The sequence below is a fragment of the Schistocerca gregaria genome, chromosome 4 (genome assembly GCF_023897955.1).
Source record: "Schistocerca gregaria isolate iqSchGreg1 chromosome 4, iqSchGreg1.2, whole genome shotgun sequence".
NCBI lineage: Eukaryota > Metazoa > Arthropoda > Insecta > Orthoptera > Acrididae > Schistocerca > Schistocerca gregaria.
The window spans coordinates 551479889-551494450 of record NC_064923.1 but is presented as its reverse complement, the minus strand read 5'-3'; the positions used below and the strand labels follow the sequence as shown (position 1 = coordinate 551494450).

Below are 14562 nucleotides of genomic sequence, written 5' to 3'. Positions count from 1 at the left end.
TCGTTCATGCTCTTCCACTCTCATCGTTCCCTCTTGCCTCTTCTACATACCTCACATTACCCGTCTTTCGCTGTAGCTTATCCCTATTTTTCTCAGAGTTTCGAACATCTTGCATCATTTTACATTGTCGAACGCTTTTCCTGTGTCTTGATTCTCTTTATTGTTGCTTCCATTATCAATCGCAACGTCAAAATTGCCTCTCCGGTGCCTTTACGTTTCCTAAATACAAACTCATTGCCATCTAACACAGCTTCAGTTTCCTTTTCCATTCTTCAACAACTTTGAAGCATGAGCTGTCAAGTTGATTGTGGGAGCTACTGCAGTCTTCGGAATTGTGTGGATGACTATATCGCCAGACTCTGCATTCCAGCCGCGCGGTCTCAGGCGCCTTGTCATGGTTCGCGGGGCCTGCCCCCCGTCAGAGGTTCGAGTCCTCGCTCGGGTATGAGTATGTGTGTTTGTGTTGTCCTTAGCGTAACTTAGTTTAACTTAGGTTAAGTAGCGTGTAAGCCTAGGAACCGATGACCTCAGCAGTTTGGTCCCATAAGAACTACACAAATTTCCAATTTCAAACATTCTATACAGCAAAGTGAATACTCGTTTTGTTGCCACTTAGAATTTCTGAGTGAGTGTTATCCATCCTTTCCTCCTTATTAGAGTTTACGTTTTCCAAAGGTCTTTTAAATTCTGATTATAATATTGGATCCCTTATCTCTTATATATCGAATCAGAAAAAATGACGTTATAAACAGTGAGATGCGTGAAAAACTGCTGCATCGTGCAAGAAGGTTAGATTCATTATTTCGTTGCTACTAACCAAATTCGCAAAACATTTTGCACACAGCATCAGCATATGACGCTGAATATAACTGCAAAATCATTTTATGACTCGTAGTTCAGGAGATATGATATCTTAAACATTAAGCATAATGCCACAGGCTGCGTGATATGGGCGTGGACACACGGCTATAAATAAATACTGGGCAACGCCGTGTTACTTTGTAAGTTGCAAATAAATCAAGAACGTCGAAGAAGATTTTTGTTTGTGACACAGTTACTTTTAATGTCATATGAATGCATTATATTCCCGATGTGTCATCGAAATACTTTCTGCAGCAAACGAGAGTGATTTACAAGCTTGATCAAAATTCGTGGGCACCCACAATCGGTCACGTTGAGTATTAATACAACTAATTTAGCTTTTACTGCTCAAAAAATTAACCTATTATTACCTGCAGTAAACTCATTAACTTTTTACAGTACAGTGCAATGCGATGAGTGAACTGAAATTTTAATTTATGTCATATCAAGGGTGATTCGGCTGCCCCTACAACTGTCGTTTCCTGAAGCGCGCATTGTTCATAAACCAGACGCGAGATTCTTACTTTCTCTAGAACACCATGTACAAACTACACTACTAGCCATTAAAATTGCTACACCAAAAAGAAATGCAGATGATAAACGGGTATTCATTCTACAAATATATTATACTAGAACTGACATGTGATTACATTTTCACACAATTTGGGTGCATAGATCCTGAGAAATCAGTACCCAGAACAACCACCTCTGGCCGTAATAACGGCCCTGATACGCCTGGGCATTGAGTCAAACAGAGCTTGGATGGCGTGTACAGGTACAACTGCACATGCAGGTTCAACACGATACCACAGTTCATCAAGAGTAGTGACTGGCGTATTGCGACGAGCCAGTTGCTCGGCTACCATTGACCAGACGTTTTTAATTGGTGAGAGATCTGGAGAATGTGTTGGCCAGGGCAGCAGTCGAACATTTTCTGTATCCAGAAAGGCCTGTACAGGACACGCAACATGCGGTCATACAATATCCTACTGAAATGTAGGGTGTCGCAGGGATCAAATGAAGGGTAGAGCCACGGGTCGTAACACATCTGAAATGTAACGTCCACTGTTCAAAGTGCCGTCGATGCGAACAAGAGGTGACCGAGACGTGTAACGAATGACACCCCATACCATGACGCCGGATGATACACCAGTATGGCGATGACGAATACACGCTTCCAATGTGCGTTCGCCGCGATGTCGCCAAACACGGATGCGACCATCATGATGCCGTAAACAGAATCATTAGGGAGTGATGACCTTAGCAGTTAAGTCCCATAAGATTTCACAGACATTACATTATAACGAAGCAGATAGCGCGTTGCTCCGCTGAAGACATTGGGATGACTTTGTCGGCCCAGACAGTACATAATCATCTTAGTCTCGAGACGTTCGTTCATTACGAACTACGCGATAAACCTTTCAAAATCGTGGTGAGCAAAGAGACCTGGAATAGAACTTGTATCCGTGGCGTTTCTTTCTCTTTCTCTTCACCGACGTGTGCCTTAAGGATCGTCCTACAAAAGTTAACATTTGGCAAGGTCGCACGTATAGAGCTCCATGAGTTCGCCAGGGAGATGAGTTAGGCACGCCTTGGCTTGGTACCATGTACTGATGTCGGACGCGTCTCATCGTTAACAAGGGTGATTCGAGAACTGTGAGGTGCCCGGACACAGTTGTCCAGTCTGTCAACAACTATGGCAACATGATCGTCTTTGGAAACGATAATGATCGTCCCATGAACATCTTAGTTCAAGAGGTAGTAATCAGCAGAATGGGGTGACCTACGCTATCTTCTGACATTAGTCCGACTGAGCGTACTTGGGATCAGTTGAAACTTGCAGTGGGTCGTCACAGAGACTCTCGTCACACACAGAGGGACTGCCGTCGAAAAGTAGAACAGGTGTAAGCAGTGGTGTCTCTACCACCTCGACAGCTTGCTAAGGAGAATCGAAGCGTGTTACAATGAAGGGGGTACTGAACGTTAGCCAACAACAGAATTTGATTTCATATGTGTGCGGTAATCAGCTTCGAACTGGTTGTCTTTATTTTGGTTGCTCTTTTGTTTTGGTTTCACAGTGAAATTACTTTTTTCGGTTTTATAAAACGTATCCTTTTCTTTTCCGCACCTATTGAATCTAAACCTGCTAAAGTTCGAAGATGTGCAACACGTTTTTTGAGCGATCTACAGGGGAAAATTTGGAAGTCTTTATTCGTCAATGGATTTCATATCTCTGAACAGTTAATTTACTACGTCTATAAGTCAGATTAGAGTCACGTAGACACTGAGCTTCATAGTTATTAATTTGAAGTACAAGCTAACCCTGGCGGGACGAATATAGCACCAGTGCCTACTTAAGTAGTAGTAGAACACAAAAAATACACAGAAAGATATAGTGGACAGCGAGTAAACTCAATTTCTCATTGAGATAAAGCCTTCTGCTTTACACGGGATGCAAACGTTCCTCACAATCTGAAAACGTGTATGCCCGCGCGAGTCTTCACCTACCACTGTCACGATGCCCGGACAAGTTGAGGTGAAGGACTGGCAGACTGAAGTAGATATTAAGGTTCTGAGGGAACACCGTTTTCAATTTTTCTATTACATCTGATGTCCGGAGTATCGAGAAGACAAAAGATCGGGCGTCAAAACCGTAATAAATCAGGTTTAAGCACACAGCAGCAAATTAAGAATTTTTCGTTCCTGGCAATACACAGTACAAGAGCAGTAGCAGAATAAGAACAACTTGAGGTGATAGATAGTAAGATAATGAATGACCAATCAAACAGGAAAGGAATTTCACGTTATTCACTACGAAATGCGACATATTTAAATCCAGACATAGCTGGCCAAAAAACTGAATGAAAGCTACATAAGCAAGAGCAAATATTTTAGGTGAATTTTTTATGTTCCTCTGGTATTCTGTCTGATAGTGTCGTCCAGCTTTCGTGATGTTTCGGCAAGCTGTCTTACACCATCCTCAAACGGTTCTCATGGCTCAGTAACCAAACATCTGAAAAAAACCCAAAATATAACATATCTGCAGCATACGCAATAAGTACATCATAACTACAGTCCTTAGGGCAAGTCACAATGATGTAGAAATTTTTGAAGGTTTTTCTATGCGTATACTATTATTCTAAAACGTTTTGTTCATCTGCAAATGTGCTCCTCTAACAATTGTTCCATAAAAGAAAAAACTAACGATAAGAACTTTTATACATATAGAATGATGTATTCAAGCGAGCGCCAAAAGCTGAAGCGAGCGAGAAGGCGAATGGTTCCAATAATACTTAATGATGACAGTACAATTACCTCAAAATTCCCCCTATAAAACTAAATAGAGGATTTTGCCAGAATATCTTAGACTCTGTTGCACGTCCGCTAGCAGGAAATAGGTACTTCCTGCAACGTGGCTCCACATAAGAGAAATCCCACAGGCGCCCAACTTGGTTACATTGGATTGACTTTATGTTAGCATAGCACGTATACCCACATCCCAGGATAGAGAAAATTAGACTTATCACATAATAGCTAGTAAAAAAGCCGCGTAATATCACAGTTCCGAATATATAGCTTTGTAGGATTTTTAGTCGGTTAGCATCACCTACAGTTTCTGCAACTTGCGTTTCTCTAACAACAGCATGCGTGGTGAAGCAGTATTACGGGAGCAGACACAAGAGGTTTCGCTGTAGTATCATAATGAAACATTCACTTATATTTGTGGCCGTATACATTGCAAACATTAAGAGTCGTTGCGATAGTAAGATTCGTCTTGAGGTACTGTATGTTTTCGACAACCATGATACGTTCTTCTGTAAAACCTGTCAATTAAGCTATGTAGCCATTACAATCTTCTTCACTTCTGTTCAATGGACGAATACGATGAAAGCTTTTTTCTTTATTTAGCAGCAAAATGGAAGTGAAAATTATGGTTCAAAAAGAGTTGTTCTACATTGTAACCTGTCACGCACAAAATTTACATTATTTATTCTTGTGCTCTAGGTGTTTCATCTATTTCTGGTTCAATACCAGGAACTCTAACACTTTCGTACTCTTATGAAATTGATGGAAATGGGTAGCAGTGCAATTTCGCTACACGTCATGTGTGCTGTATTGTCATGCCTCATAAGGTATTTAAGATATTATAAATACTTTACACACAGTGGAGAAATAGAAAAGTAAGAGGGTTGATACTTGCCGAATAGAACTGTGTTAGAAATAGTCTGATTGCTGCCACTTAAGATATATAATCGTAAGGTTACTGTCAAAAGGAACTAGTTTCAGGGGAAAGCGTCATCATGGTGTAAAGACAGTTAACACTATGTAAGTCTGCGATGTTTCGTGGCCGCTGTCATTGAAGGCAAAACCTTCTGGGTTGTTGCATCGCGTCATATTTCTTCTGTATGAGCAGTTAACCCTGGACACCATAAGATGCTGAAGAAGATAGATCGCCGCTGTGACCGAGCGGTTCTAGGCGCTTCAGTCCAGAACCGCGCTGCTGCTACGGTCGCAGGGTCGAATCCTGCCTCGGGTATGTATGTGAGTGATGTCCTTAGGTTAGTTAGGTTTAAGTAGTTCTAAGTCTAGGGGCTGATGACCTCCCATGTTAAGTCCCATAGTGTTTGAGGTATTTGAAAGATTTGAAGAAGATACCAAAAGGGGGATCTAAACTTTAAGAAAAAAAAAGAAATCTGACGCTGCCTCCCAACCCAGAAGATTTTACCATTAGTTAAAATTGTGTACGAAAAGAGTTTTCTAAAACACACTGATGGAAAAATTCGCAATACCAGGAAAAAGTTGTGCGACACAAACGACAGTTGGTAGGCGCTTTTTACATCTGAAAGATGATGTCCATTCAAGTTTTGCACCAGTCACACAAAAGTAGCGTTAGTAGCACAACTATAAGGATACAAAACATGTCTGCTTTAAGTCCATGCTGTAACTGAGGCTGGACGTGAAGAGTTTATGTTAGTCAAGAATGCCTGTAAGGCAGCAAAGATGCCATTACTAACACCGCATTGAGTTTGAACGAGCTCGTGTAATATGACTATTAAAAGCTGTACATTCCTTCTGCGATGCTGCAGAAAGAGCTGCCAGAATTGTAGGCACTGTGCATGATCGCTGACAGCGGTAGTCACGAGGATGTACAGTCCGGGCTCCGGATCGCGACGTGACACTACCCAGAGGGAAGACCGCCGTGCTCGGCGTAGGGTTCTGGCGTATCATACTTCATCTGCAGCAGCAATTTGACAAGCTGGTAGTACCACAGTGACACGACGAACTGTTACAAATACGTCATTTCAAGAACAACTCCGAGTCAGACGCCGTGTAGAGTGCATTCCACTGATCCCGGTGATGTCAAGGGAGAGCTCATTGGAGGATAGGGTGGAGGTCCGTTGCTTTTTTTCTGATGAAAGCTGGTTGTGCCTCGACGCCAGTATGACCATGTTTTGGTCAGAAGGAGGCCAGTTGGGGGCCTCCACCCAACTTGTCTTCGTGCTAGACGCACTGGACCTGGAGTTATGCAATTTCGTATGACAGTAGAAGCACTGTCGTGCTTATCCCACACACCTTGACTGCAACTTTGTCCGTCAGTCTCGTCATTCTACATGTTGTACTGTCATTCATGAACAGCATTCCAGGGTTATCCTGTTTCCAGCAGGATAACGCTCGCCCGCATACCGCTTTTATAACCCAACATACTACGGAGGTCGACATGTTGCCCTGGACTGCTCGATCATCAGATCTGCCTGCAGTCGAGCACATATGGGACATCATCGGACGACAGCTCCACCGTCATGCGCAAACGGCACTAACCGTCCCTGTAAGGAGCGAACAACTGCAACAAGCATGGGTCTCCATCCAACAGACTGACATCCGACACCTGTACAACAAAATGAACGCGCATTTTAGCATGCTTGCATTCAACATTTTGGTGGCTACACCGGTTATTGATGTACCAGCATTTCGCATTTGCAATTGCTTACCTTGCGCCTTCATTAACCTGTGCTCTTGCCATCTTGACTACTTACATATGTTACCAAGGCAAATGTATTCCCGAAATTTCGTTACTCTACAGAAATTATTTTTTGTTGTTGCAATTTTTTTCGTCAATGTACATTCAGAAACGTACAGCATATCGAGCTAGCTTCCATCTTACTTACCTGGTAATTAATCTAGCGTGAGAAATAAGACTCATCTGTAATATTATCAGTTAGTGCTGCTAAACAAATTTTCCAGCGCCTTACAATGTGTGAATACCGTGCATGTGTTTAAAACAATTATAAGGGGCGGTTTTCTGATATTTTCATTACAGTTTTCCAGAATTTGGCGGAACGCAGACACAAAATGAGAGGAGATAAATAGTGTGTGTGTGCGTGTGTGTGTGTGTGTGTGTGTGTGTGTGTGTGTGGGTGGGTGGGTGTGTGTGTGTGTGTGTGTGGGTGGGTGGGTGGGTGGGTGGGTGGGTGGGTGGGTGGGTGGGTGAGGGGCACTCAGTGAAGAGATTATCAGCGAGGAGATAGCTTAAAATTCCTGCAAAATGTCTTCCGTTGCAGGGATCAGCTTCAGTGCCACCATCGTCGAGTCGTAGACTCTTTTTTTTTTTTTTTTCTTCGAGTGGCCATCTCACCGCAGTATCTGTTGGAACGATTCGGTTTGTAATGGCGAAGTGTTGAAAACAGAGCACAAACACATGGAACTATAAAAAGCGTAGAGTGCAGTACGTCGGTTGTGTGATGTCGTCAGTCATACGACCACACCGCCGCCTGAGAGATCGATCCGCCAGTGGCGATTCTTCCGATAAACGGAACAGAAGAACGACTGTGTTAGCCAAAGAGTACACAGCCAGTCGCAGTACTTAAACTCGCCGCGATGCGCCGCTAGGCCACTTCATGTGTAGGAGGAGTGTAGAGCATTTGTGCCAGTCTACAGTTAGTAGCCACGCTCAGTGGTCAGCCAGAGCCAATGTTATTCAGTCACCGTTTGCAGCTCGATCATTGCTGCCATCAAGTCATTGTAGCCCAGTTCCAAGTTAGTCTTCAAATTCGACATTCAAGATTACGAGAGATTAATTCGTCACTGCAAGATTTGTGACTTGTAAATTATGTCATTCTACAGACGCTTAATCTAGTCGCGTCTTCTATAATTGTCAACCAACATATCATGGACTACAATAAAGTTAAGTAATAAATGCTTTCTCATTTTGTACTCCTGCTAATTAATTGTGTTTTCCTCTTGTAGCTACCAAGCAGTCTTGGCATAGCAGAACCCACGTTTCCACCTCCTTGGCTACCTCATATTTGCCACCTCGTGTTGAGGACTCGGTTATGGCGGAAGATCGAGAGCCATCAGGTTGTAACTGTTTCCACCGTCAGAAAGAGCTAAGAAGTGCGCTAGCAGATATTGTGGGGTTCAAAATGACCTGCTGTAATCTGTACCGCTTTACTGTGCAACTGAGAAATGATATCACGTAGTGACCATTGAAGGACGGTTTTCTGTCAAATGAGTACACGCCCGAACAATATATTATTTCGAAACACGGGACGCTCAGAAAGCAGACTGATTTCTTTTCCCACTGTTAAAATTAGCACATGAATCCCTATTTTTGTTTATTTCAAATTAAAGAAATTTACGGAGAATATGTTTTTTCTTCTCCCTAAACATGAAATATCACAATACTGGTGGTAATTCTACAGCTGACAAGTAAAATAAACAGTGGAGTTCTATTAATTCATTTTTTCTGTTCCATGATAGAACTGTGAAAGGGAGAAAAACATTTTCCGATGCAACATGGCCAACAGTGACGTATTCCGCTATTCGTTATGTACGTGATTCAAAACGAAAGCCTTAGTTGATCATTACGTGGCAGGGATTTTTGTCTGATCTAGAGGTTGAAAGACTTTACGATGGCGATATACCCCATTATTTTCCCATACAATCCCCAAATGTCCACAGACATACATCTGAACGTGTCTCTAACTGTTTTGTAGCCTGACAGTGAAAATTCCGCCCTCGGCCCTTGGTGTCATCGAATGACAAGTGTTGTGCGAACACAGCGTCCTATGGTCAGACGATGTTCCACGTTGCTGAACGTACAGCTATGACGAAGTAAAGGGCCTGGTCTGCGCTTGAACTTCTCTGGACTGCCTGCCAAGTGCCCAGGGTGATGTATTTAGGCGACCTGCGAGTTGACTACTGCAGACTCCTGAGAGCGCACAGTGAAAACCATACGGCGTATGGCCCGGAACCTCAGTGTCATCAACTCTATTTCCAGAACGTGATGAAACAACGTGATGGTGGAGAATAATTTTAGAGATTCGACCGGCGCTTGATCCGTAGAAGATCGTAACATTAATGGAAAGCACTGACGGCATAATTGTCCCAGTACATATTTATTTTTAAGATTTTATTCTTTCACATGCCTGTTGCCATCTTGCGACATTTGTCACCTATATCATTGAATCGGCAGTGTAATATGTAACAACTTGCATAACAAAAGTTTGAACTCGGTTCTTGTACTTAGCTTTTCGTTCTGGAATGGCACCACTGTTTTGTGAAAGAAATCAGAAATCTAATTACATATCTTTCTCCTCCTATAGAAAACACTATTAGCTGTAGTCGGTGTCCGCCATATGAAATTCGACGACACTCGTTGATGGTAGCAAACGAAAAATTTTGTAAGTTCAAAATAAATACGTATAAATCATTATCTGACAGACGATACCAACAAAATTTCCATCGTTGTAAGAATTGAAGGTGTCACAAGATAATTTCAAGAAGCAGAGAAAGAGCTTATAAAAAATTACAAACTAGAAAGATCACTTCTTACGAGAGGGATGTAATCTGACACATTTCCTTTGCGATACTTGAATTACAGAGAGGAAGGGCGCTGCTACGTAGGAAATTTCTACTGCTCTTGATGGTGACTGTGGCAGCAAGATCGTGTTTGTGCGTCTGTATGGTATTATACTGCATTTCTTCGATCTTTAAATATTTTCTCCTCAGTAATAATAAAGGATAACCTAATTTCATTATTATTATTTACCTTGGAAGTTAACAGAGCAAAGATCCAGCGCAACGTCATTCACTGAACATTCAGTGCTCTTGTGCTTACAGTTGATCGATACTGAATTGAATTTTAGATACGAAGTACGTCTTTTGCTAATTCAACAAAGTCAGACTTGTGTCAAAAAGATTTGATGTTATAGCCTCGTCAGTTGTAGAAAAGAATCTCGCCGTTACGAGAAGCACCTCCATGCTATTCGTCAGTAGTAAAACTAGCTACTGCTGCTGTTATCTGTGGCTGCCAACTACATTAGGCGTGCTGTCACAGATCAGAGGCAGAAGGTACACATTAAAGTGGCAGTTGTCAGTTTTATTCTTACCGACAAGGATACCACTTACTTTCAAAACTCGGAGTTACATTTCAGAGCTAAGCATCGATAATATAGGGTATGCCAAAATTTTATAGTCAAAATTGTAAGGCGATAGAAGAGCACAAGGAACCAATGTTCTGAAAGGAATATATACTTTTTTACAGACATTAACAACTGATATCTTATAGGAAAGATTTTTTCATGGTGTTACCCAGTTTCAATGCTGCACGTTGTTACCTGGATTTCATTAGAGACGTGGCTACCACAATTATAGAGACTGTGCCTCATTTTGTCTGCAAGAGTATGCAGTTTAAACACTACGGTGCACCACCTCACTTCGATATTAATGTCCTTGAGCACCTGAACAACTGATACCGTAGTAATCGAATTGGAGGTGTGAGGGAGTGTCTTGTCTATGAAATCGTTGGTACATAGAAATCCAGTTGACAGCGAAGAGGAACTTCCTGGTAGGATTGCTAGTTGCATCTCTGAATTTGAGTACACACCCTACAGACCTCTTTGAAGTACATGGTAGAGGGTATTACACATTGCAGCGCGTATTACGATTTCTTCGCGTTTCATTCGAATATGGAGCATCGAAAGACTGATTTCAAATGCCTTTGTGAGCGCTGTTGTCTTCATGGTCCCTGTAGGAGCTGGCCCCAGCATATTCTCATTATACAACAGATAAGAAGATTATTTGAGAGGGTGTAGCAAACTTGTATGTGCCATAGGAGCTGGCCGTAGTATATTCTCGTTATACAACATATAACATGGTTATTTAAGACGGTGTACCAAATTTTTATGCGCCATCGTAACGCATCCCTTGAAACTGACAATTGCCGCTTTGGAAAGCTGCTATGAACAATACGAAACTATGTTTTTATATTCGGCCATTAGTTCCTTACCTCAAAATACTCCATTTGGGTTAACTGAGCACTTCATTAACATTTTTTCAGGTCGCTAAATAATAAGAATCCACTTGTTATAAAAATTTTATTGGCGCATTGGGGGTGTCGTGAGAATACTAGAACCGAACTTGATATAATTCATCGTATCAAGTAGCAACTCTTGTTGTTTTATCGTCCGCAAAATCGATTTTCGGTCATTTAGTGACCATCCTCAGAGTTGTAATATACAATTAAAATTGGTAGGCACTGGTTATAGCTTGAAACCAGTGCCTACCAATTTTAATTGCATATTACAGCACTGATGATGCTCAATAAGTTACCGAAAATCGATTTTGCGTACAATAAAATAACAAAATACGGCAATGCTGATTTCCTTCCAATTCTATCCACTATTTGGTCGTGGTGCACAGAACACTCCATGGAGTCGCCAATCAAGTAGCAACTCTGCTAACATCGGTAACAGAGGTATCACCTGAGGCGATTCTTTGTGTAACGGCTTTGTCTGAAATTATGATGCTGAGTCCTGTCCGGTATGCAATAAGTGGATTCTAGTCAATTAGCAGCCAGAAGCAGTTTTAAGGCTTCTCGTGTGACCCTGTGTCAGAACTTATACTCCGCTTAGGGTGCTCCATTGTCTACGTAATTTTTTACACTAAATATTTGGGGCACTACGTATTACAAGAGTGACGCTGTGAAAGGATTAATGAATGTGAGTAATATTATTAATAGCTTGTGGGCTTTTACGGTCCATTCGCGTGAGCTAGAAGATGGAAGAGGGTTCGGAGGGATGGTGCGAGGGAGCGAGCGGCTAGGATAGCGCAGGCTGTGACGGCGCGAGCGCTCAACTCACCGATGGCATGAGCTGGTCGGTGCTGCGGACGCGGGTCACCCGGTTCTTGTACAGGTGCTTCTTCACGAAGCGCTCCACGGGCTGGTTCCACTTCATGAAGGACACGTAGCAGAGGTAGAAGCAGAAGAGGATGAGCGCCTCGTACCAGTGGATGTAGCTGTCGCGGAAGAAGAGGATGAGCGTGATGAGGCTGGCCGAGTAGAAGGTGCAGTCGCGAAACAGCGGCCACCACGTCAGCGTGAGCACGGTGCGGCTGAAGATGGCGCACATGCCGATCACGAACAGGATGTTGAAGACGGCCGAGCCGACGATGGTGCCGATGCCGACGTCGTCGAAGGACACGAAGACGCCGATGACGCTGGTGAAGAGCTCGGGCGCGGAGCCGCCCGCCGCCATGAAGGTGGCGCCCGCCACGTCGTCCTGGATGTCCAGCTTCTCGATGATGACGTCGAGCGCCGGCACGAAGAACTCGTCGCAGACGATGGCGAGCGCTACGAACATGTAGATGACGCCGAGCAGGTGCAGCACGACGGCGCCGCGCCGCCGCTGTTCCAGCGAGAAGAGGTCGCGCGGGAAGAGCGGCGCCTTCACCGGGACCTCGGTGTCGTTGACGAACGTGTCGTTGCCGAGCGCGTCGCCGGCGAGCTCGGCCGCGGCGTCGGTGTCGGCGTCGGCGTCGGAGTCGGAGGCGTCGTCCCCGAGCGCGTAGTAGTCGGCGGCGGCTGCGGCGGCGGCGCCGGCGCGGCGGTCGCAGCGGCCGGCGGCGGCCAGCAGCAGCAGCAGCAGCAGGGCCAGCGGGAGGCTGGCGGGGCGCGCCATCGCTGCGGCGTGTGCGCTCGCCTCGGCTGCCGCCGCCTGACTCGGCCGGCCGGCCCGCGCGCCGCCCGGTCGATAGGCAGCCCGCGCGCCGCCGCGCCGACGCTGACGACGCCGCCGCCGACGGCGCCACCCCCGCCAGCCGCAGCGCCGCCCGGACCCGCGCCAACGCTGCCCCAGTGCGCGGGACGCTGCCTACCCTACCCTCCGTCCTCCGCCCGTGACGCCGGTCGCCGGGTGTGCGGCCCAAATGAAAGTGTGTCACAGCGGCGTGCTATGTCAGAGAGGACACCAGCCGTACCGATTTATAATAATAACGGCGTCTGACGAGGGCCTCCCGTCGGGTAGACCGCCCGCCTGGTGCAAGTCTTTCGATTTGACGCCACTTCGACGACTTGTGCGTCGATGCGGATGAAATGATGATGATTAGGACAACACAACACCCAGTCCCTCAGTGGAGAAAATTTCCAACACTGCCGGGAATCGAACCCGGGCCCTTAGGATTGACAGTCTGTTGCGCTGACCACTTTTTTCCTTTATATGTATATAATCACATTTTGTTCGCTTTCGTTCGTTGTATCTGCTAGGGGCGGACGTCGTAACCCACCCGTTTTAGTTCGTTGTTGATCGGTGAACTCAATTTCTTTATTACAGAGGGCAGCTAACCCTCTCACCGAACACGCTGAGCTACCGTGCCGGCACCACTCACCTACCGGGGCGGACTAACGATATATAATTTGGCTGACGTATTGTACTGTATGTTAACTGGGGACCTAGAAACGACGGAGAGGCTCCGTCCCCGCCGCAGCCGCAGTGGTCCACAACCCCACGACTACTACCACAGTCCTCTTCACTCTCCGCCGCCCCACACCGAACCCAGGGTTATCGTGCGGTTTGGCCCCCGGTGGTGGTCACCTATCGTTCGCATTGACGGCACTTTGAACAGTGGACGTTACATTTCAGATGTGTTACGACCCGTGGCTCTACCCTTCAGTCGATCCCTACATTTCAGTAGGATAATGCACGACCGCATGTTGCAGGTCCTGTACGGGCCTTTCTGGATACAGAAAATGTTTGACTGCTGCCCTGACCAGCACAATTGAAAACGCCTGGTCAATGGTGGCCGAGTAACTGGCTCGTCACAATACGACAGTCACTACTCTTGATGAACTGTGGAATGGTGTTGAAGCTGCATTTGCAGCTGTACCTGTACCCGCCATCCAATCTCTGTTTGACTCTATGCCCAGGCGTATCAGAGCCGTTATTACGGCCAGGGGCGGTTGTTCTGATTTCTCAGAATCTATGCACCCAAATTGCGTGAAAATGTAATCACATGTCAGTTTTAGTAAAATATATTTGTAGAATGAATACCCGTTTATCGTCTTCGTTTCTTCTTGGTGTAGCAATTTTAATGGCCGGTAGTGTACAAGACGTCTAAGAAAATGACGTATATCGGTGGTGTCACTCTAAGTTTCGATTCGTAATACATGCCGTGGCTTTGTTCTACTAGGCAGCAGACATGTCAGAAAATATATGCAAATCTCCAACTACGTATTACTACAACGAAATGGCAGCCCAGTCGAGAGGTTTCCATGGAGGCTGCTGTCTGTCCTTCCAGTGCGGAATGCAGTTATAAGAACTGGTGCACTTAAATACGGCAACAAAAATGGATCCTAAGCATGCTATAAAGGAAATCGAGAACAAATTTGGGAAGGAGATTAACTGAGGTGACAAAAACCGTTGT

The 14562-nt window shown here is 44.8% G+C and overlaps 1 protein-coding gene across 1 annotated transcript in view; it reads right to left on the bottom strand.

The window, feature by feature from the left end:
• Nucleotides 1-12652, bottom strand: part of LOC126267806 (sodium/potassium/calcium exchanger Nckx30C) — a 1385039-nt gene extending 1372387 nt beyond the window's left edge. The window contains exon 1 of the mRNA XM_049973112.1: nucleotides 12003-12652. Coding sequence (XP_049829069.1) covers nucleotides 12003-12503 — 501 coding nt within the window. The 5' untranslated portion in view covers nucleotides 12504-12652. The remainder of the gene's footprint in view (nucleotides 1-12002) is intronic.
• Nucleotides 12653-14562: the final 1910 nt, after the last annotated feature.